At 35.3% G+C, this 26,166-nt stretch overlaps 1 protein-coding gene across 3 annotated transcripts in view; it reads right to left on the reverse strand.

Moving 5' to 3' along the window:
* Positions 1-26,166, reverse strand: part of ATF7IP (activating transcription factor 7 interacting protein) — a 114,488-nt gene that overhangs the window by 74,471 nt on the left and 13,851 nt on the right. For 2 of the 3 annotated variants that reach the window (XM_070410655.1, XM_070410653.1), the window contains exon 1: positions 22,358-22,524. The exons of the other annotated variant lie outside the window; for it this stretch is intronic. In XM_070410655.1, coding sequence (XP_070266756.1) covers positions 22,358-22,374 — 17 coding nt within the window. In that variant the 5' untranslated portion in view covers positions 22,375-22,524. Of the gene's footprint in view, positions 1-22,357; positions 22,525-26,166 lie in introns of those variants that run through there. 3 annotated transcript variants of the gene reach the window in all.

The raw sequence follows: 26,166 nt of genomic DNA on the forward strand, positions 1-26,166 counted from the left end.
GATATGTGCAGTGTGTATAGGAATTTGTTCATAGTTTTTTTTTTAAACTATAGTCCAGCCCTCCAACGGTCTGAGGGACAATGAACTGGCCCCCTGTTTAAAAAGTTTGAGGACCCCTGTTTTAACTGATACTTATCAAGGCGCAATTATATGTCAGACACTATATCAAGGTATTTTCTCATTTAAGTGACAATTTATATAAATTTAACTTTACAAGTGATCTGAATTAATACATCAATAGCCATGCTGCTATCATGCATTCCATTAAATAATAATTTTAACTTAGCAAGGACACCCCATTCAACATGAAGTTGTTTTTATTAGCACCAGCACCCTTTCTTATGCATTTCTGCCTTTAAACTTTGCTACCAACGGGTGTTCTATTTGATCAGCAATAAACTGTACAATGTTAAGCAATAAACTACATATTCACCACAATTTTCTTCTCTCTTTGAAAATAATTTAATATAATTGCTAAAGCAAATCTATTAAAACAGAAAGCAGATTAGTGGGGGCCTAAAATTGGAGGGTTGGGAAGAAATGGAGAGTAGCTGCTAAAGGGTACAGGGTTTCGTTACAGGCTAAATAAAAATCTACACTAATAAAAGGAAAACATGCAAATTGACTGTCCCTCCACTATGCCCACCAGCCAATCAGAGCGATATGCAAATTAACCCAACAAAGATGGTGGTTAATTTGCATACACAGGCATGGAGTGAAGACTAAAGACAGCATAGAAGGAAGCCAAGCGCTGCAGAAGGGAGTGAAGCGGCAGAGAAGGGAACGGAGCTGAGGCAGCGGAGACGGGAATGGAGCTGAAGCAGCGGAGATGGGAGTGGAGCTGAGGCAGCAGAGACAGGAGGGAGCGAGACGGCGGAGATGGGAGGGAGACGGGAGGGAGTGAGGCAGCGGAGATGGGAGGAAGTGAAGCGGCGAAGGGAGGAAGATGGGAGGGAGCGAGGCAGTGTCGAAGGGAGGGAAGGAGGGAGGGAGCCGAGGTGGTGGAGAAGGGAGGGAGCGAGGCAGCGGAGAAGGGAGTGATGCCCGCCTCGGCAGGCATCGCTCCCTTCTCTGCTTTGTTCCGGCCTCAGGAAGCCCTATTCTTGCAGGAAATCTTCCTGCAACAGGCCTCTAGTCTATAATAATAAAAGGGTAATATGCTAATTAGGCCAAATGTATTCCAGGCGTCATTCTGGACATCCTTCCTGATAAAACTGGGGCCAGAGGGAAGCCAGCCTGGGTCCAGGTACCTGCAGGCAGCCGGAGGAGAGAAGCCTGGGTCCCAGGTGCCAGAGGGAAGCCGGTGCTGGCAACCGGGGGAAGGAAGGCCTACTCTTGCACAAATTTTCGTGCATTGGGCCTCTAGTGTTCTAAAATTAGCTGTAGTGATGAACAACTGAATATTTTTTATAAACCACTAAAGTAAATAAATGAATAAATAAATATTTAAAACCTACTGAATTGTACACTTTAAACAGGTGAGTTGTATAGTATCTCAATAAACTTGTTTGGAGTTTGTTTTTGTTTTTTTAAGTAATAGCAGAAAAACAGTTGAGTATTTTTTGCTTTTCAATTGTTTTTAACCCAACCTCCCTTTACTGGATCACACTTCTGACATGGACAAAACAACTATACACAGAGAACCAAGTAACAGTTCATATTTTAGGGAGTTTACATTTCTAGGCCAACAGGTGCACCTGTGCTTTCATGGTGATAAAAGGAACACATATAAAATAACAGCAGCATTGTTTTCTATGTGCTCATCTTAGATGAAACAGTTCCTTGTATCTCCTGTCCTAAATGGGACATAATTCTATAATATGCTTATCTCATGTGAGGGTAGCAATGAGCATGAGATACGCATAAATAAACACAACAGTCCTAGCCAGTTTGCTCAGTGGTTGGAGCATCAGCCCTCAGACTGAAGGGTCCCAGATTCAATTTCAGTCAAGAGCATGTCCTTGGTTGCAGGCTCGATCACTGGTCAGGTTGGGGTCAGGGTGCATGCAGGAGGCAACCAATCAATGTTTCTCTCTCTCTGTCTCTTGCCCTACCTTCCACTCTGTCTAAAAATCAATAGAAAAAATATACTCAGGTGAGGATTTAAAACACACACACACAACAAATTTTATCAACCAAAACACAGCGCTGAGCAATGGTACAGATCAGGGGTCCTCAAACTTTTTTTTAAACAGGGGGCCAGTTCACTGTCCCTCAGACCGTTGGAGGGCCGGACTATAGTTTAAAAAAAACTATGAACAAATTTCTATGCACACTGCACATATCTTATTTTGAAGTGAAAGAACAAAACGGGAACAAATAGAATATTTGTATTTGCATGTGGCCCGCGGGCCGTAGTTTGAGGACCCCTGGTGCAGATGAACCCTCCATGTACCTATATTAATAACATCTTCTACACACAGAAAATGGAATTAACTATTTTTCACCAGAAGCACTAGACAGTCTTAAGTGAAATAGAAGCATTCTCTTCTATTATAAACTGGTACTGTAACCAAAGGCTTCATATGTAATTAATGTTGATAAATTTATTTTAAAATGAGATAGACTCATTAAACTTTCTGGAGTTACATAAGGCTTAGTCACATTTTATAATATTGCTTCATATAATGTATGTGGCTACCATCTACCACATTTGCCAGTACTTTAAATGTATCTCTTTAGAAATAATTATTATAAATGGACTTTAATACTTATATTTATGTATTGCTTAATCACTTTGGCACATCTCATCACATACCTATTATAAGATTAATACATTAAGTATCTAAAGTTTTGTTTTCATAAAACATCTTAAAATATGTTGATATCATTATGATGTGCTTCAGAGGTTATTTACCAAAAAAATAATAAATAAGTATTCTGTTAATGAGGTACACTGTGTGGCACATAGTATATACTTAGTAAATATTCATTAAAAGAATGATGAATTATACATATATAACTAACATAATTCTTAAATGAGAAAACTGATTCTTTTAGGAAACAAAGGTAGTAATCTAGAATATTTTCAACAAAATTGTAAACAAACATGCTGGCATGTTCACATACAGTAAGTTTACACACAAAGGACAACCTCTCTTTGGGGAGTCAGGATGCTTATTTACTAAAACAGGTAACAATGTATGCCCACATGTACATAATATGTATTGCACACCATTAAATTTAATCAAATATGACATAAGACTCATTTTTCAGCCTTTATAAAACTTGTTTAGTTTTATTTCATATTTCAAAAAATAAAACACCATTTTGAAAGAAATCTACTTTTGCTTGTAACTACATAATAATGAAAATCTTCTTTAAAATAATAAACATACCCCAAATGGAGCCCCCTGCAGCCATCTTATCTGTTCTCTCACAGCAACAGAAACTGAAAGACAATTTGCATAGTCACTGTGGTTGGCCAAAGAAAACAAGCTCTTATAGCCAATCAGAAAGCTAGAAATTGGGCAACCATAAGAGGAGAAGTTTTAAATCTGCCTGGCAACAGCCTAAAAATAGAAACAATATGCTAGTATGAATCCCAGAATAGATGTGACTATAAGAGCAAAACTATCCACAAAAACACTATTTTCTTAGGGGGAAAAATATGTGCTTTACATTTCATCATCTAAAATATTAACTTAAACTGTCCTAAGTGGCAATTAAAGAAAATTAATGCTAAGCTAAATAAATAGGTACTTTCAAGTTACATACCATGGTCCATATTATTTTATATGTGCACTAGAGGGCTGGCGTACGAAATTCGCCGGCTGCCCGCAGCCAGCACCGCCCCCCACCACTACCCATCCCCGGTTCCCCTTTCATCATCGGGCGATCGAAGCTTGCAGGCCAGGAAAAAAGCCAAGAGGTGGTCAGTGGGCCTCATAGTGACTGGTCAAGTGGTCTTTCTGCTCATTCCACTGTTAGAGTCAATTTTTATATTACCCTTTTATTATATAGGATATATGTGGGTGTGTGTAAAAATATTTAAGTGTTTTTCTTTTTTCAGGAAAATAATGAGGTACTTTAATCACATTTCTAGTATCTCTAATATCTGAAGTCTCTCAAAATCTGAACAGCACTGCATTTGTTTTCTAGCACATTTCCCCTGCAATCATTTGGGAATCTGGGTTACATGTAAGAGATTGTTTGCTATGTATTAAAAATAAAAAGATTAAGTAACAGCAGATCTTCAGGGTGAGAATTATGCTTTACTCATTTTTAATATAAAGCTGTTCCAACATATAGTAGTGTCTTCCATACAGTAGGCACTCAATAATTATTTTCTCAAATTAAAATAACTCCTGTCAGTGAGGGAAACAAATTATTGAGGCAAACAATGTACAGGCTAATGTAATAACTATGAAGAAATGACCAAATCAGGGGGAGAAAAGAAGGATAGGGGAAAAAAAACTTTTAATTTCAAGAATTTAGCCCTAGCCAGTTTGGCTCAGTGGATAGAGTGTCAGCCTGCAGACCAAAGGGTCCCAAGTTCGATTCCCATGAAGGGCACATACCTTGGTTGTAGGATCCTCCCCGGTTCCTGACCTGGTCAGGGCACATGCAGGAAGCAACCAATTGATGTGTTTCTCTCACATCAATGTTTCTCTCTGTCTTTCATTCTCTCCAAAAATAAATGGAAAAAATATCCTTGGGTGAGGATTAAAAATATATATATATATTTTTAAAGAATTTAAATAACAGCTTCTAAAATAAAAGGCTGGTTAGACAGTCAAGTCACGCTAAAACAAAGTTATTTATTAAAGTGCATGGTCTATGCATTTCTTATATCAACGTTCATCAATGTGTTTTAATGAAATTATAAATTAATTTTAAGATTTTTTTGGCCACTGTTATCCAAAATGCAAAATGAATTCACATATTCAATACTAGGAAAGTTTAAAAACTTAATTATGAAAATTATAGATTATAAATTATATATCATTATATATAATTATATATTATTTTAATCATGAAAAAAAGCTTATAAACAATGCCTTTGAAACACATAGAAATGCAGATAGTTTTACGTAACAAAAAGAGTTCCAGTGAAGGACGGAGAAAAATCAAGTAAGTAATCCACCATGTAATAATATTTTAATCAATATTTAAGGATAGCTAGATTCTAAAATTAAGTTTAACCAAGCATTTTGAAATATACTGTTACTTTAAACACTGGTCTGGATGAAAGTAACTTTGCTTATTGTCTTAGTTTATTAATGTTGTATTCATATGTGACTTGGATATCCAGACTCTAACTACAATTGTATTTACATATTTAAGGTAACTTAAATCTTATACACATAGATCTTTACTTATCAGAACAAATATACTATGATTTATCAGATAGGAAAGTAATATGAACTAATCCAAGTTACAATTAGTGGGGAAGAATATAACAAATGGGTCAAATTTTATTAACAAGGCAGTATAAGTAGGGAAAATTATTTTTTAATTCCAGATGTGTAAATCAAATATTACTTTAAATATAAAGTAATATACAGAGAGAAACATTGTTTAAATATAAACAATGTGATCGAAAGTACAAAAAACATAAACTAACATTAAAGTGTTTCTGCAACCCTAGCCGCCTTAGCTCAGTGGATAGAGTGTCGGCCTGTAGACCAAGAGTCCCCGGTTCCATTCCGGTCAAGGGCATGTACCTTGGTTGCAGGCTCTTCCACAGCCAGGGCCCTGGTCAGGGCTCATGAAGGAGGCAACCAATCTATGTGTTTCTCTCACATCAATGTTTCTCTCTGTATTTTCCTCTCTTTTCCCCTCTTTCAAAAAAAAAACAAAAAACTGTTTCTGCATGTAGACATTAATATAAATGTGGAAGAGATATATAAACAGTAATACAATGCATGGATATCTTTCTACATGAATGACCATGAAAATCAAAAGTTCTCTATTTCCTATTAACTGACATCTCTCCAATATACTGTAAACTGCTTAATCCTAATAATAATTTTTTAAAAATGTGTAATTACAAACAAGACCTTTACAGATACCTTACTGTCTTCCTGATCAGGTTAGTACTTATTCCCAATTTTTGTGAGCCAAAGTTCTGAAAACCGACTGTGCATGATTCTTCACTCAAATTCAAATGGAAGGAGAAAATAAGAGTATGCCTTTCTTTCCAATCTCAATTTCAATTGCACTTCTGTTCATAACTCTATTTATAATTCAGTTATATCTACAAGACTTCACAAGTAGTTGCTAAGCAACAGCAACATGCTGAGTTCAGGACTATTGGAAATCTGGCTTCCTGCCACATGAAAATATTTAACTGAGTCTAGCGCCTCCAGAATTTAAAAAAGAAGAAAAGAATGGAGAGGGGGGAAATACAAAAGAAATACAATAAGTCACCAAGCTCTTAGCATAGGTTCACAAATTGAGATGAGGAACCTTATTTTGTATTTATAGGTATTTATTATATTTCTCTATTAACTTTATCATCTTTCTAATGTTGAAATTAAAACTGTGAAGCTATTCTCCTGGAAAATGGGAGACATTATGATTAGCCATGTCATTGTTAATGGCATAACAATTGACTTAATAAATATATTGTGTAAAAAATAGCTCCTAGACTAGGAGAGCAGTCTATGGGAAATGACAGATTTTCTATGTTGGATCTTTTAGGCCAGGAGACAAAAAATGGTACATGTTCTTCAAATTCCTTTATTCTCAAACGCGTAGTTAACTAGTAAGAGAAAAGATAAATTTTCTACCCCAAACAGTAGTTTTTTCATTTTAAATACCTCTACTCAAAAGTTAAGCATATTCAAAAATTTATTAACAACCCAAAATAGTTATAAAAATTAACTGTTGCCCTAACCGGTTTGGCTTAGTGGATAGAGCATCGGCCTGCGGACTCAAGGGTCCTAGATTCGATTCCGGTCAAGGGCATGTACCTTGGTTGCGGGCACATCCCCAGTGGGGGGTGTGCAGGAGGCAGCTGATCAATGTTTCTCTCTCATTGATGTTTCTAACTCTCGAACCCTCTCCCTTCCTCTCTGTAAAAAATCAATAAAATATATATTTTTTAAAAATTAACTTATTTTTCAGAATAGAAAAGGCATTGAATATGGTTCAACACTCATTCACTTAGAAAAATTAAAATTAAAAACAAAAAGATTGCTTCTTAAACTGATAATGGCTACTTCAAACCAATAGAAAACTTCATATTGTGTGGTAAAACACCATAAGCATTTCCATAAGGGCAAAAACAAAAGCTGTGATACTATATTTGATGTTGTTCTAGCTATCCTGAAAAGCAGTAAGAGCTCAGTCAGAAGATATAATGAAGAAAAAATTTACTTCAGAATAGCAAGAAAAAGATATCTAGAAACATTTTATATATATATATATGAAAAAATTCAAAGATATGAAAATATGTGAAATATTAGAGCTATGTTGGACCTAAAACTCAATATAGACAAAATATCCATTTCAAAGGCACAGAAAGTAGAACAAGTAACAACAAATTTTGAGAAAGAATTGAAAAATAAAAAGCATAGTGATATGGAATTGGTATCCAAAAAAAAAAAAAGAACCTCTATTAATGAATAAAAAAGACAAACAATTCAAAAAAAATAAAAAAATATAAACAGGCAATTCATAAAAGAACAAATATAGTTCTACCTCATAATAACCAAAGAAAGACATAAAACAACAAGTATAGTTCCACCTCACTAATAATCAGGGAAAGACTAAATGAAAATATATTTTTATACATCAGATTGGCAATTATTTATGGTAAACAACAAGATACAATAATGTGTAGTCTCATACACTATGGGTAGGAGACCTGATTGTCATAACGATTTTTAAGGGCAAAAAGGCAAGAACTGTGCATTACTTTGACACACCAAACACACTTTGATATATCTATCTTAAGGTACACTAACATGCTTTAAAATATGATGCATCAGCACTAACTACTGCTGCACTAAATAGCAAAAAAACAAAGAAATTTAACATACATCACTAATAGCTTTTTTAAAATAGTAGAGCATCCACACTAAAGAGTAAAGGACACTAAGAAGTTAAGAAGAATGTGGTTCTTCTCTTTCATGGGCATGAATTTAACTGTACAACACAGTAGCTGTAGAACTCATAGTACTTAGAGTACAAACATTGGAGCCAGACATACTTTTATGAATACTGGCACTATCATTTCCTAGTTAAGTTACTTGTCCAAGATATTTATCCTCTCCTTGTCTCAGTATCCTCATCTAAGAAAGGGAAAGCATAATGCCTGCTCTCCTACAAATTTTAAGGGGATTAAATGAGAAAATAAATAGAAAATAATTAAGTACATATCTAAGCAGTCAATAAATGTTTCCAGTTTTATGCCATGTTTTAAAACATAAAATAATTTTTATCTCTAAATATTTATATATGTATTAAAGTGATATTTGAAAGTCTGGAAGGATAAATGCCCAACTAGTTATAGCAATTACCTAGGGGTGAAGAAAAGAACAAATAGAGACTTTCACCTAGACTTCAAATGGGGGTTTCAATTTTCACAAGAAAAAACATTGATTTAGTAATTTGTATCTTAAGCAGTTAAGCTCATTCAACTTTCCCCAATCTCTTCTATGCTAATGCCAGGGCAGCAGTGACATTTATGAATAGGGTAGTGGCTAGGGTAGTGAACCACACAGACAGACACTAAGCTCCAGAACAGACAGGGAAGGGAGATTACCATCCAAAAGACAAATTCCTAGCATATCCCATAAGCAGCAAGTACTACTTGCCCACCCCGCCACCACCTGAGTCAGCATCCATCCAAGGTAAAATAGGAAATCACAAGTACAAAAATGAGTATAATCAAGAATAATTTTTTAAATAAAAAGATTAAGTCCCAAATCTTACAAACAAAAAAACACTAGCTAATTGGTAGCAGAATGAACTGAAACATTTTTAAATGGTATATTAAATATTCTCAAAGGGTATATAGGATGTTATTTTACCCATAAGAACAAGCATAAAAAGAAATCAACCTGAAATCTTAGAAATTCAAAATATAAGCTGCATGGATACAACTGAAGTAACTGAAGTTAATCAAGAACAAATGTTTCCTCAAAATATTGCACAAAAGAAAAACAGAAAAGCTAACAGACATGAGGACATACACAGAAGCAACAACTTTCACTTTAGAGGAGCTTCAGAAAAAAAGAACTGAGAAAAAAGGATTAAGAAAATAAGAACAAACAATCCACAAAGCTAACTACATATACTTTCCATAAAAAGGGCCTACTAATTACCAAAACAGACTAAGTTAAAACAAGCAAAAATGTTTGGACATGAAGTGCTAAAATTTCAGAAAACAAGTATGAGGAAGTGCTAATATTTTAGAGTAAAAAAATCATTTAGCTACAAAGAAATAAGAACTAAACTGTCATCAGACTTGTCTTTAGCAATACTGAATGCTAAAATAAACTATCCTCAAAGTTCAGGGGGAAAGATATTTTTTGCCTAGAATGCTATGGTCAGAAAAACTAGCGATCAATAAGAATAGAAAAATAAAGGTATTCTGAGCAAAGACTAAAGAAACAGACCGTTGTTAATATAATTTTATAGACATACTGCAGATACAAGACAGCAAAGACCCTATAAGAGAAACAGCAATGATCCAAAAATGAAAAAAAAAACTCACAGGAAGGCTGAAATAAATAAGGATCCATCATCTTTAAAATAAATATTCTGAAATTAAAATCCCAAATAATTACAAAATAGAAATTAAGAGATTCAGGAGTTGCAGAATAAGGGTCAAATATAAGTAAACTATCAATCTAAAAATAACAGGCTTCAAGATGGGTAAAATAACAAAAATATCATCAAATCTTACCATAAACAAGAGACACACCTTGTAATAATAGCATAGAAAGACTGAAAATTAAGAAATAGAAAATGATACAATAGGCAATTGCTAATAAAAAAGTATGTATATATAACATTCAAAAAATAATTCAAATTGAAAATAAAGTAATGAAATAAAAAATATATTTCCTATTGATAAAAGTTACAATACACTAGAAATATGTATCTTGATGTACCTAAATAATGTTACTTTAAATCACATAAAGCAATACAGGTTTAAAATTTTCAGGAAGAAAACTAACAAATCCACAATTAGAGATAAATACACCTCTTTCTAAAACCTACAGATGAAGAAACAAAAGTAATATAAAGAATGCATCTCTCAAACATGCTAGCAAAAGAAAGAATTATACATTCAACAAACCCAGAATATGCACTTTTATGAGCACATGCAATATACATTAATATTGACCATTCGTGTGGTGACAAGGAATTAATAAATTCAAAGACAAATAAATCACACAAGCCACATTCTCTGGCCGTAACATAATAAAGTTAGATAAACAATAAAATGAGAGGAAAACTCTCCTTATAAATTTTTTTTTCATCTTTTGGCTTAAGGACAATATAAGTGGTGACATAACAACAAAGTATTACAGAATACAACCTAGAGACTAAACTAAAATCATACTCAGATTAGCCCTGAACCTAGGATGAGATAAATGTAGCAGTACCATGAGTCCTCTTATTAGGAAGTCCAGGAAGAAGAGTTAGGCCTCAAGCAACCAAAATGCTGAGCTAGTTGTAGGTTTTGCAGTTGCAATTCTATTCTGTTCTTTTTATTTATTTTTGTATTTTTTATTTTTCTTTTGTAGCCTGTCTCACAGCACTGTGGGGTAATGTACACACTTTGGGCTGGTTGATAAAGAGGAGAGAGATCCAAAGAGGCTCTTCTTTCTTTGCAATTATTTATATTGGATATATTTCCAGTGGTGGAATTTATCAATGGATTAAAATGTAGGAACATTTTAAGACTCAAGAAATCAGCTCTTTCATGAAGACAGCTGTATATGTAAGGGGTAGAGAAATAAAGTCTCAACAGAAAAAATAAAATAAAATGATACTCAAAGGAAGGGGATTTTTAACTTATTGTAAACAAGAAAATTCAATAGTGTTAGGTGGCTGACAAATATGTCAGTGCAGAGTTAAAGTGTAGAACAGAAGTATACAGTCAAAGAGAAGGGGGGCATGCTCTAGTATTACATTCATAAGCATCATAGATAAACAGGGACTTTTTAAAACAGTAAATCAAACAAAAGGATGACCAGGCTAAAAAATGAAATAGAACAACATGTTGTGTAAGGAATAGCTGGGAAAATGGAGGATATATAGCTTAGAAAACACAAGGGAATTTTTATGACTGTCTTTAAATAAAGCAGACCTGTCAGGTAAAAGAGATACAGATACAGAGACAGACACAGGTGGGGAAAGGCAGTAACAAAAACAATGGAAGGCCAACTCAGTCTCAAAATCAACAACGGTTAACTTGTTCATATGTCCAATAAAAGAAGCTGTCTTGCCCTGGCCAGTGTGGCTCAATGGCTAGAGTGCTGGCCTGCGCACTGAAGGGTCTTGGGTTCAATTCCTGCTCAAGGGCAAATACTTTGGTTACAGGTTCAATTCCCAGCCCCGGTCAGGGGGCATGCAGAGGCAACCAATCAATGTGTTTCTCTTACATCAATGTTTCTTTCCCCCTTCCTCCCTCTCTTCCATTCTCTCTAAAAATCAATGGAAAAAATATCCTCAGGTGAGGATTAAAAATAAAAAAGAACTGCCTTATGAAATCAGAGATGCTCCCTTCTGTCATTATAAATGTTGAAGCATAAACTAAATCATTACCTGTCCAGAAAATCAAACAGTGCAAAATGAGATGTTAAACTATTTGACAACATAGGTCCATTTATATTGAAAATTTTGTGATTCTACACTGCTTTGCTAAATAAATTCTGTTGCCTAAAGAGAAACACAAAAACAAAAAACTTGAATTTTATCCCTCAGATTTTTTGGATCATTCACACTTGATCAAATTCAACAGTCTCAAAGATTATATATCTTTATGCTCATGACTGTTATCATTGTCATATATGCTTTCTTTTAGGTTTGTCTATATTTGCAATACTCCACTGTCTTATGACCCCCAATTCTAATAGCATTCAATAAATTCCTCTATTACGGTCTAACAACTCCTTGTCTTTTTACTTATATATTAAAAACAGTCATTCCATCTCAACTATCTTCCCAACCCAACATTTTCCTAAACAATGGCTCAAGAGAAGTCTAAAAAAATTCCTAACTGTTTTAGATTTGTGTGTTCTCCACACCAAGAAAAGTACAACCTTCTCTCCATCCAACCTCAAGCACATTAATCAAAACTGTTGTCTTTCGCTTTAGCTGGTATGGTTCAGTTGGTTGAGTGTCGTCTCTGCACCAAAATGTCACCAGTTCCATTCCCAGCCTGGGTTGCAGGTTCCATCCCCTGTTGGGGTGTGTTTAAGAGGAAACCAATCGATGTTTCTCTCTCTTTTTTTTTCTCTCTCTCTCTTCCTTCCTCTCTCTAAAATCAATAAAAACATAGTTTTTAAAATTTTATCTTTCTACTATACCATTTCTCCAATCCCAATGAAATTATTTACTGAGAAGAAAAATACAAAAAAATACTTTTTTTATAGTTTAAAAGAACATACATTAAAACAATTTTTAAAAAACAAAGCAACACTGTTCAAAGGCAACGGGAAACAGTCTGTGCACCTGAAACACGATTGTGGCTTCCTCACAGTTGGCCTCTAGTTTTTAATTACCCAACCATCCTATATAATAAAAGCCTAATATGCTAAGTGTCCAGTCGTCCAGTCACCCGTTCAACCAATCAAAGCATAATATGCTAATGATATGCTAAGGCCGCTCAACTGCTCACTATGATGTGCACTGACCACCAAGGGGCAGCTGCTCCGACTGGTAGGTTAGCTTGCTGCTGGGGTCCGGCCAATCAGGACTGAGCAAGACAGGCCAGAACGCCCTGGAGCCCCTCCCACGGTCCCTCCCCGGCTGGCCAACCTCACGCGTCCCTCCCTGGGCCCAATCATGCACCAGTGGGGTCCCTCCGCCTGGCCTGCTCCCTCTCGAAATCTGGGCTGAGGGACCCTCCCCCACAACCAGTGCATGGATTTCGTGCACCGAGCCTCTAGTGTAGTAATAAATGACAAATTGCCTTTCAGAATCAAGAGAAATGGAAGTCCCACCTAAAACTAACACTTTTATATTGCAGAAAGAGCCTACTGCTTAACTTACATAGAAGGGGTGCAAAGAGCAGAGAACAGCCTACTATAATTACTTTCCTCCTCCACTTCTCTAAGCTAGACTCACTACCACTCTTCACTTCATCCTACTTATTCATGTCTCCACACTCAGCTCCAAAATGATATCAATCAGTAATATATGTTATCATTGGTCATAGTGACATATACACACACACTTGCCTTTCTTTATACTAGTAAACATAAAAGTTCATATGTTTACCATAATGATCATACAGTCTTTATTTTAGATAGCTCTTTATTTCTGTTTCATTTAGATTTTTGTATGCAATTTTTCATGATACAAGATAAAGAATAATATAACAAATGCCTATGCACCCTTCACCTAGCTTAAGGAACAAAATATTAGATTCAATGGAATTTCTAATACATTCACTTTAGTTTTAGACTCCTAAGTTCACTTTGTTAAAATGGTGATAAATTTAAATATGTGGAAATGAAAATGACAAGGGTGGTATTGGAAAACTTGGCCATGTTATATGTATAAATATATACATTATCTAATGAATGTCAATGAGCCACTTGTGAAAACATAAGCACTGGTTTTGATGATGAATTCAAAGTGGTACATTTACACTAAACCTTTATAGTTTAAGGTCACAAAAATGTCATCTCTCTATATGTACCAGTTGGTGTCACCACAACTGAGAACACAGTAATAGGACTATTATGAAAAGAGATCTAAAACTGATTTCTATGTTATATAAACATATTGTATGTATGAGTAATATTCATATATGAAACCCACTGTTAGTTCACTTCAATTTAAACTTGAGGAAAAATAGAAGATAAAAATAATTTTTTAAGATCAAATTCAAATATGGCATTCAAAATTCCTGAAAATTAATATTCAACAGTCTACCAATCCTATTATTACTAAAACTAAAACAAAAAACTTCCCAGTGGTGAGATAGAGATATAAGGCCTGAGGGAGTAGGAAGAAAGGTTGAGGTTGGGGGGAGGAGGAGATTACAGAAAAAGGACCTGAATCTCTTACCTGTGGGCAGCTTGATATTGTGAAAAGGATTTCCTCTTCTGTAAACCACTGCTACTTATTTCATTTATATAAATATTAAAAGCCAATGCAGACTTCTAGATCAGCCTTCTTGAACCTAAATTCCTTGTTTGGTTCATATTCGTAAGAAAAACAGGAATACAATAGATTGGCTACATATTAAAATTCCTTTCAAACAGTGGTTCACATCTGTTGTGTAGTTTGTGCAGCAAACATCCCATTAACCACAAAAGCAAAAAAAAAACGTCAGACAGTATGTCAATGAAGCTCACAGAACACACAAAGTACATTTTTCCAAAGGACTGTTGTAAGTGAAGATGTCTAGAATCAGAATTCTTTTGTACTGCTTTCTATGCTGCCAACTATTAGGTTTGCAGCAACTGTGTGCAGTGAAGTACCTCCCACATATTACCCAATAGTATCAATAGGCATAAATCTATATAAAAGAAACATTCAATTTTAAAAGGCTTATTATACCTTTTCATTATTCCACATATTTATGTGTCAACTGTGGAGGTCTCAGTACTCCTATTCTAATGTATCAACTCTGTTCTTTCAACCCAAAAGGCTGAATTTTTATACACTCCAAACTGAAAATCCACGCCACATATTATTTGCTGCCCTAGCACAGGCAGACTGCAGTTACAGCTAGCTGGCGCCAGTAAGACTGATTTACATAAAGCAGACCTCATTTCATGACCAAACTAAAGGAGAATACTGCTGAGTAAAACCTCCCCCATTCGTTACCCTCAGGCACTAACTGGCTCTAGAATGTATCTAGTTATCTATTTATTAATATGATTCAAACCCAGGTAATAGAAGAATATCAATTTATAATTCTTATATAACATGAAATTCTACCCCCACTACACCAAAAATGTTTAACCCTCAGAAATATTCAAAATCTTAGTTTATTTGTGACATGGACCAACATTGATTACATAAATCCAATGATTCCTATTTTTAACAATCATTAAAAATATAAATAATTTACATTAGCTAAAAGCTGTCCTCATTTTATTCTACAACTGCCTTTCAAATTTTAACTAATCACTTAGTGATCATTAAATAGATTTGCTTTTAGAACCATAGTGCATTATGTTTCACCAAATAATAAGACAATGCATCTTCAGGTATGACTACTACAATGGTTAAATAATTCATATTTACCACTCGTTAATATTACTAAAGCATGTGCTCAATATTAAACTTAAGCAATGTTAAATTTTGTGTATTGTCTTAATTGGCCTGATACGACTGAGCAAGAGTTGAATCATTATCTATAAAGTCCTTTTAAAATTTTTTATTACCTTATGGCCTACTAATAAATAATTCTATTAACTCCACTTCTATTTTTCCACTTATTTTATTGAGTATAAATATATTAAATTTCATTTCCAAATAATCCAGTCACTAATTTAGAGCCACATCTAAAATGATAATAAAATGAAAAGTACTTGGTATGCTAAAGGTTATCCAAATGTGTTTCTTATTTTTAATCATATTTTCAGTCCTCTTAAAGCACCGGTTCTCAACCTGTGTGTCCCGACCTCTTTGGCGGTCGAACGACCCTTTCACAGGGATGGCCTAAGACCATCCTGCATATCAGATATTTACATTACGATTCATAACAGTGGCAACATTACTGTTATGAAGTTGCAACGAAAATAATTTTATGGTTGGGTCACAACATGAGGAACTGTATTTAAAGGGCCAGAAGGTTGAGAACCACTGTCTTAAAGCATAGTCTTTAAATTATCCTTATTACCCAATGAAGTAAATGAAACCAGTTCTAAGTAAAGGGAATGATAAAGTTACATATCAACAGGACCTGGTAGACGTCTAATAACTGGGTAATCCTAAACGTTACTTGGGGTTATCTTTGATAAGCAGTAATAGATTTCCTCAAATAACTATTTTGTCTTGTCAGGATCTGTGCTCCACAAACAGCACATGAAAGGACAAGGACAAAGATGACTAGTATTCATGTGACTATTGGCTCCCTGTTTCACTCAACCCTTAGCATTCTCAATCCTTCAGTATTTTAACCTTCACATGTCCCCTAACCCAATGTAAACTCATTGAGGGCAGGGATCTTGTACTCCAACCATGAAAATAGTGCCCAGCAAATAATAGGTTCATAATAAGTATTTGTTAAATTTGTTGAAATAATTGATTAATTCACAGTCCATTTTTGTTTTCACTCTATCATGTTACCTTAGCATAAATAAGAGTTCTTGTTTTGTCCCCTTTGGGCTCTTTAAAGTATTCACATTGACATATAAACACCTTGCTCTCTGGTATTTTTAATATAAATCAGCCAGGTCCCTAACAACCTCCTCTCCCTAAAGATCCTTTTCTAAGTATCCAGTAGTCCATATTTCTCCCAATTCCATAATGATTGGGGGGGAAGGGGAAATAAAACAGAAAAAATAAAATAAATTGTGCTGGAGAGAACCTTGTGAGGAAAAAGCAATCAATATTTACTCACAACTTAATTTGTGCTACACACTGCACTAGGTGCTTTATATTTGTTCTGTTCATTTAAATTCCAATAGCAACTCTGTATGGTAGACTTCATCCCTATTTAAAGTTACGAAAACAGGTTCTGAAAATACTAGCCTCATTCCATAAAAAAATAATACATAAAACTTATTGAGCACTCACATAAATAGGCATTATACTTTCAGCACTGTATATACACTTCTCATATAAACCTTTAACTAGTGAGTGGAAGAACGTGAATTCACCTTGACTCTGTTTAACACCAAAATTTGTGTTCTTTCCTGACTCCTTATCTAGTCCAAACACCTCCCACATTTAATGGTCAAGGAATGGCATTAAGAGCATAAATAATTTATCCAAAACAGATTACTTAACAGTACCAGAACTAAAAATAACTGTCTCCTGACTTCTATACTAATACTTTCTTTTCACTTCACATGCCCCTTCTATGTCTACAAAGGAAAGCACCAGGTGAGATGGCTCTGCTGGGCAGTTGGGTCTGGTTTACTTCAGCAGGCAAGGTTAAAGCCCTTAGGCAAATGCTGAAGCAACTCCTCAGATTTCTCTCTTGGTGTTAATTCAACTCCCTCTTTCACTAAACTCAAAGATTCACTGAGTCAATAGCACTGTTTCATCATTTCCATATTCACACATTAATGACTAATAACAGACTGTTACAACAAATTATTAATAGAGAACATTGTGTGAAAGTTCTAACCTGAGCCATTTTTTAAAATTCTTATTTGAATAAACTTAAAGCTTTCTCCCAAATCACTTTCTCTTTTGGGAGTGTGAGGAGTAGGAAAACAGGGGAGTCAGTGTTTCCTGTGCAAGTTAACTGCTTTTTCAATTTTCACTAAAGTTTTCTCTCTAACTTGAAAAGCATTTTCCAAAAAATAACATTCTTTTAGCACTTTCCTAGAGTTACCACTGGCATGGCATTACATGAATGCTAAGAAGCTGGCTTTCACTCTGGAAAATGTAAAATTCAAATTCATATCAGATCATGATTATAAATTACCATTTTTCATAGGATCAAGGTAGTCTTCATTCACATAGTTGAGGCAGTGAATGGAATGCAAACAGATGCAAACTTTTAACATAAATAAGTTTATAATAGCCCCTGACAATACAGTGGGGCCTTGACTTACAAGTGTCCCAACTAACCTAACGAGTTTTTTGAGATACCAGCTGTCTCTCCCCTGATTTTTTGCATTGAGTTGACAGAGTAATTTGAGTTAACGAGCTCGGTCTCAGAATGAATTAAACTCATAAGTCAAGGCCCCACTGTATCTACTTTAATGCAGTTAAGAAAACTTCTATTAGGATCTTACTCATTTTAAGTGCTAAAATCTGATAGCTCAAGATTTTTGCCTATATTTCATTTATCTATTCAGTAAACTGCATATCATGATTACTTTTTCTTTTTTACTCTCATCAGTAAGTTGATAAACAAGTGATGTCTTTAACACAGTGATATTTTTTTAAAAAGATAAGTTATTATATTAAAAGCCTCTCAAAGTACTTATTTGTTTCTAATTAGTATTCCTTTAATCTCTTCTTGCTGATGTCACTGTATCTCTTCCAATCAGCCAACATAGTACTCCAATATAAAAATTAGGACAAGGCTAAAAGTTAGCAAACGTGCCATATCTTCTAAAGAGTAAATTGACTTTACATATACTATCTCTCCTACCAAGTGAAGTCGACTAGATTTTACTTATGCTTACTGTCTTCTGGTCTAGAAACTGTATTTTAAATATTAAAGGCTGCCAACAATCTGTCAACTAAGTAAAAGGATCACTTACAGAGCCCAGCAGGTAATGTGAATTAATGAAGAGAAGAGGACCAGATGTGAAGACAAGGCCCCATTTGAAGGAGACAGTAGCTACTCAACTGTAAATTATTTTCTCAATCAGCAACACACTCCTGACACTGCTTAATCTTCTATTTTTCAAGAGATAAGACAACCACATTTTTGTGTAAAATCTAACAGCTTTATTTGTTAACAACTAGAGAAATAGGGTAATGGCTAAGGGATAAAACAAGTCAGCTGGCTGCCAGTTTGTGGCCACTGAAAGAGAACTGCACTGTTACAATTCTCTTTTGTACACTCTAGGCTCTGAATTCAAGTCATCTCTTTTTTTTTTTTTAACATATTTTTATTGATTTCAGGGAGGGAGAGAGAGATAGAAACATCAATGATGAGAGAGAATCACTGATCGGCTGCCTCCTGCACACCCCACACTAAGAATCGAGCCTGCAACCCTAGCTTGTGCTCTTGACCGGAATTGAACGTAGGACCCTTCAGTCCGAAGGCTTATACAGTTTCTAGACCAGAAGAAAGGCCTACGCCCCATCCACTGAGCCAAACCAGCTAGGGCTCAAGTCATCTCTTTACAGAAATATTTTTGTCACTATATATTTGGAGCACTCAGCCAGACCAGAAGTGAAACATTTCTTCTACTCCTCTGTGTAATGCATTCTATTCTCGCTAAGTTATTTACAAGAGTAAAGCCCAGTGGTGAATATATCATACTACTAAGTCAATATACTTATGTTAGTTAGCACTTCCTGCTTCTGAGCATATTATAAGAAATTTCCCACATTCCCTGATCCAATCACATTTGATAAAGCATATGACATCTGAGAAACAAATAAACTGAAAAGTTTTCATGACTGGAAAATTAGCATGCCAGATATTTGTGGTGCATTTCATGGTACTATTTAGAAACTTTATATAAATTGATCTTCAGCATATCCTTGCCAAATGAATAGGAATTTCCCCCCATTTCATAGGTGAGGAAACAAAAGTCAAAAAATGGAACATGTTGGCCAATATGAGAAAAAGGTAGCAAAAACAGAATTTACAGTTAGGTTTGAATTCTTGGTCAATGTTCTTTCCACTATTTCAACATTCCTTGTAAAGGCCTATGTTAATGAAATGGCTTATGAAAAAGGGTAGACAAATAGGAAGGAAAATAAGTGATAACAATAACATAAACCTCAATTATCCAGCTCCCATATTTATTATGCCCTCAGTTATTCTATAGAATAAAAGGCTAATATGCAAATCGACCAAAGGGGGGAACGACCAGTCACTATGACACACACTGTACACCGGGGGGCAGACGCTCAATGCAGAAGCTGCCCCCTGGTGGCAGTGCGCTCCCACAGGGGGAGTGCCACTCAGCCAGAAGCCAGGCTCACGGCTGGCAAGTGCAGCAGTGGTGGCAGGAGCCTCTCTGGCCTCCACAGCAGTGCTAAGGACCCCTTGGGAGATGTCTGCCTGCCAGCTTAGGGGAGCAGGCCTAAACGGAGAAGCAGACATCCCCCAAGGGGTCCCAGATGTGAGAGGGCACAGGCCGGGCTGAGGAACCTCCTCCACCCAGTGCACGAATGTCGTGCACTGGGCCTCTAGTTCAACATAATAAATAACTTGGAATTCAGCACAGAAAATTTGAAACTTTCACCAATCCCAAAGTAATAATCCCAGTGGGGTCTAGTTTATGCTCACAGTTGCAAAAACACAACATGACACTGAAAGAATTAACATTAATATCCTGAGTAACCACAGAGTGTTGGTGTTTTCCCATGTACACGTAACAATCAGTGGAGTCACCTTGTGGAGGGTGGAGGTAAATTTTACAGTCCACAATAGAAGGCAAAAAGAGTGGATCATTAAAATTTCCCTGAGGTCCTACTCTAAAGAGCAACATAAATTGATCAGTAATTTCAACCTAGCCAGTTTTTCTCCAGCAGAAAGAATATCACACCAACTACATGACTTGTATTTTTGAAATTTCTGAAATACAGTGAGTTATTCATACTATGAGAGGCATGACAATAAAGATTAAGATCACAGCACATTTGCTTTCTTATACCATACTCAAGGGCACAACCTTACTGAAAGGCATGATGGCTAGAATCTCTCACACCTATTGAATTTCTTCATGTTCTCTTTCAGGAGACTTACGTAAAGTAATGTTCAGATTATGAGAATCTACCATATTACATAAGAATTCCCAAAACTTCATAAAGTAATTACTGAATGTGAAAAAACATGCTAAAATGTTGATGAAACTGAGCGAGTGATCCCAAACATTTTAGGTCACTGAACATTAAGTTAGAAAAAAAAAATGTATTAAAAAGAAAAACTAATAGATATAAACACAGTTTTATGGTAAGGCAGCAACTTTAAACTGTTAAATACCTCCATGAAAATCACAAAAGAACAAATAATATATGTTCTAGAATACTCTCAAAACTGAATTCCGGTTCCTTAGCACCTGGAGCTTTACAAATAACAACCTAAATCCTAACACTAATATAAGACCATAATTGTCATGTATGATCCAGTTTCAAACTTTTATTTTCATCATAACAGCCTACTGTTCTCATTTTATTAATAGGCTTATAAGAACTTTTATAAATATACATTATAAAATAAGTACACCAAAATAAAATAATATGTATCCCTTTTATATAATGGGAGCCTTCATAAGAATTTAATGTGCAAAAGTTGCTGTTTTTTAAAAGCTGCTGTATTTAGAAAGTTTAAAACTTACTGTTCTATGTCATATTAGTCAGGGATATATTCATTCTGTATTGAGAAACCTAGAGAAATGTACTACACCACTTAGGAAAAAAATTTTAAGTACTGCAGTTTAAACATTAGTGCTAATATAACTGTTCTGCTATCTGAAATATTACGTGAATAAGAATTTCATTCTACCTTTCTAGATCACTGCGGATATACAATATCTCAATAAATGTTTCTACTTCAAAACAATACTAAGAAAGCTTTTTGAAAATTTTAAAACCTTACAAAACTATTGAGTTATATTACTTAAATATACCACAACTTTAAGACTAAAGTAAACATCAACAATTAATCAGTTAATTAAAACAACTGAGTATTTACTTCAGCTTTGCTGCATTAGAACACATTAGCTATAAAGAAGAGGGATAACCAGACCTAGAAGATGTGAACTTAATTTCTAAGTTCAAAATCTACATTTGAATGCCAATTTAAGCAAAAATTAATTAGGATACAAAGTTAGCACCATTAAAAATGTGAAAGAATTGGATGGCTGCGAGGAGACAGCATAATGAGAAAGATTGGGATCCATAGTACAAACAGGCTAACAGTGCTAAAAAAAAAAAAAGTTCTGCCTGTAACTATGATTTATATCCAAGAATTAACATTCTTCCCAGAAATCTACCAAACAATACCTCCAAAACGCACACACACACCAAGAAAAATTGCAAAACAAGGTTTAATTATGGCTTTTCAAAAATCTATTCAGATTAATATCGTTTTTAATTTCTACAAATAAATATCAAAAAAACTAAAATATTCAACACAAAAAGAATATTAAGTTAATTAGAGCCAGAAACACACTACTGAGTGAGCAAATGACAGAACATAAAATGGTGAGAAATTACATGAATTTGACCTTTGACCTCACCATCCTATGCACTGTTTCTTTAATAGAGGCTTAAAGGTTCTATCAGCAAACACTTCAATTTCCTAGCAAGCAAGCTCTAAGTTCACCTTCCTGTATAAACTCAGTAAAATTCAAATGTTTTTAATTAAAATCTTCAAAAATAAAGAGTAATTGGTTCTTACCTCTGGTTCTGATGCATGTGACAGTCCTCACACTTGCATAGTTGCTGCCTAAGCAGCTACAAAGACCAGGCTAGCAGCCATTTTGAGGAGCTGCACTGTGTCAGTTGCTCTGAGTGGAATTAAGATGGCTGCAGTGTGCACTCCAGAACTCAGAGTGACAGCTCAGTTATGTATCAAACAAAGCCCCTCCCACTTTGTCAGCCTGCAGGAAACTGAACACAGACAACAGCTAATGCATATACTGCAACAAACAATGCAGCTACTGAGTACACAGAAAACAGAAAAGGCAGCAAGCCAGTTTTGTAACATAATGCCTGTGAATCCGGACTTGCAATACAGACTTTGGGCACATCCAGATCCCCGACAGCTGGAAGTCCATGCCACATATTAGCAGCTACAGAGATGGAGCCAAATCACCCACAGCAAACATCAGGGAATTCGCTTGAAAGAAAGCCTCCATTTCAGTCCAGAAAAAAAAAAAAGTCAAACTCTGCTCAAGGCCCTTTTAAAAAAATCTTTTATAGTACTTTTATTACAAAAAGAATGCCAATTTTTATAATTTCTGGAAAATTACATTATTTAAATCCTGATAGTCAATTTCCATTTTTAGAAGACTAATTAAAGATTTTTTTCCCCGGAATCTAAGCCCCAATGTGCTCAAATCTAGCAGAATGGTTAGAGGCTGCAATCAAGTATTTGAATCTTGACAATAATTTTAAATAACTGCTGGGAGGACTAGAGTCATTAAAGATATAATGGCAACAAAGCTTATTTTGATTAATCTGCCATAAAGATAAAAACCTCTTCTGTAATCCAGGTGGTCAAAAACACATCTCCAGGTAAGTGTTTGGTCCCAGAGCAAATTAAATTTCATGCCCTGCCACAGACCCAACATTTTAATATAAGTGAAAAGCAAATAAAAATATAGTAGATACCTTTGGGGAAAAAACAAATACGGAGAACAAAAGGGTAAAATTCAGTCTGAAAGTAGGTATATTAATGAGACAGATTTGAGAGTGATCCCAACAAATGTGTCTTAGCAGTAACCTACTCATCAAGGAAAGTGAAGGGCAAAAAGAGAGAAAGAACCTGTGTTCTTGATAGCTCACATCAGGTAGGAAATGCACCTTTTCCTTCTCTCTTCCTTTGTTTACATTCCTAAAATGTAGCTGCCCAATGCTATCTTGTCTCTAATCACCACTTGATGTAGGTATTCATTAAAACTTGTTTAAAAGGGGGCAGAAGTGTTAGGGGTATAGCTAACGGGAGACTGGCCCTATACATTGATGATTGTTCAAGCTGAGTGATGGGCACATGAAGTTCATTATTTCTCATTCTATTTCTTTATACATTCAACATTTTCCAAAAATAAAAGTTAAAAAAGAACAAAACACTCAGCTTTTAAAAGGTCTTTATTTATTCTCCAGGAGGCAAACTGGACAATGTATGTAAAAACTGCTTTAAGTACTTTATCAGAAAAAAAAAATCTGATCCAAGCCATATTAATCCTTCAAAAATTATAACCAATTCTCTGAGGTGGCTCAATCTATTCATTAAAAGCAAGAGTTGGTAAACTGGAAAAGATTTGAACAGAATAGACATTATTATAGTACTGGAATGTGACTAGAGTTAACGGGGAGACAAATAGCCAAAACATTTAAAGGTCCCTGATGAACAGCTTCTGATATTCAGGAAGCAGATTCTTTTGGACGTCTGTTCCACAAATATTTAAATTATGTAACACACCCTCAAATATTCTAGTCATGATCCAACCTAAATTATCTTATTGTTACCGTTATAATTAACCTAGTTATTAGTAACAGGAAAGGAGTAAAGGGGAGGCCAGACATTATAGGCATGTCATCTGGGCAGCTTCGCCAGGAAGCTACTTTACACTCCTCAGGGGTCCAACAAAGGGGAATCAGACACATGCCAGTAAAGTTGGGGTGACAGGGAAGGTGCTATAGTCACACATGAGAACAAAGGTCATTGGCCAGAATGGGCATGGCCACTGCAAGGGCACAAAATTTGAAATATTTAATCCCCTGAACAAAGGAATTCACTCTCTTGTTGTTCTTGGTTCCTCTCATGTCCTTGCTACTCTAGGGACTCTTGGGACTTCTGTGACTCTGGGCTTGTGGGCTCTTCTGCATTTGCTCACATGGTCCACAGCCATGCAGACCTCACACACAATTGACTAAATGGACTGCAACTAGCCTGATACTAAACTGGACTCGGCTCCAGCATGGAAAGAAAACTCTGGACACTAGCTCTGACTTTAGCTTTACTAAAGAAATATAATTCCATGAAAAAAAAGCTTTCTACCATATCTTATCCTCTCGTGGGGATCTCTAATTCCAGCAATACCCCAAGGACCCCACTTTCACCAATAACATTATCACTGACAATCCTTTCCTTACTCATTATGCCTATCCCCCAAACAAAGTGTAAATTACTCTTTTAAGATCTTTTATACATACCATAATTACTTATTATATTGCATTACCTATATCTTTACATATGAGTTTCTAAAGGACAGAAATCACATCTTAATTTGTTTCCAATTCACTTCATTAGTATCATTTTGCTTAATAGATGGTGAGTTGAAACATTCCCAGTGTTTCATTTCAACCACAAAAATCTCAGAAAATTCTACATCTTTAAGAACCTTCATTTTTTTAAATATATATTTTATTGATTTTTCACAGAGAGGAAGGGAGAGGCATAGAGAGTCAGAAACATCGATGTGAGAGAAACATCAATCAGCTGCCTCCTGCACACTCCCCACTGGGTATGTGCCTGCAACCAAGGTACATGCCCTTGACCGGAATCGAACCTGGGACCCTCGAGCCTGCAGGTCGACGCTCCATCCATTGAGCCAAACCGGTTAGGGCAAGAACCTTCATTTTTAAGATTTCAACTCTTACATTCTAGTAAGAATAAGTCAATTGGTAAGTCAACTAACTTTTTAGTCTTGGCCTAAAAACTCTGCACTTCAAAACCCAAGATGGGCCGAAACCGGTTTGGCTCAGTGGATAGAGCGTCAGCCTGCGGACTGAAAGGTCCCGGGTTCGATTCCGGTCAGGGTCATGTACCTGCGTTGCGGGCACATCCCCAGTGTGGAGTGTGCAGGAGGCAGCTGATTGGTGTTTCTCTCTCATCGATGTTTCTAACTCTCTATCTCTCTCCCTTCCTCTCTGTAAAAAAATCAATAAAATATATTTTAAAAAAAAACAAAACAAAAAAAACCCAAGATGGAAAAAAATATATACTTTGTAGAACATTTTTCAGTTTTTAGTTTTTATAGTCATTTCATAGGAGCTAATATGTGCTTAAAAGAATTGAACTCTAGAGAAAGTCTATAGAAAATTATAAAACATAGGTATATTATTTACCTTTAAATTTTAATATTAGTAAGAAAGAATATAGCTTGATTATATAATGTCATAGATTATAAGAAATTTGTTTTAGATAAAGTGAGTCATAATAAACCCAATCATTGTTTATTGGTAAAAGCAAACATTTGGAAGCTAGTTCTAATGTCAGTTAAACATTTCCATGATTGCCCAATGTTTTAGCTCTTCCTAAATAAAAACTAGCACTTTTCACATTGTTTCATTTGACTCTTAAAATGACCATGTAAAATAACAGTCCTATAAAACAAAAATTTTATTTATTTATTTTATTTTCCTTTTTCGCCCCTGACCGGAATCGAACCTGGGACCCTTTGGTCCGCAGGCCAACGCTCTCCACTGAGCCAAACCAGTCAGGGCTAAATCAAAATTTTTATGACCAGAGAATGTAATCAT

This window comes from Myotis yumanensis, unplaced genomic scaffold (genome assembly GCF_028538775.1).
Source record: "Myotis yumanensis isolate MYYU_CA2020_CCGP unplaced genomic scaffold, mMyoYum1.0.hap1 SCAF_3, whole genome shotgun sequence".
Taxonomy (NCBI): domain Eukaryota; kingdom Metazoa; phylum Chordata; class Mammalia; order Chiroptera; family Vespertilionidae; genus Myotis; species Myotis yumanensis.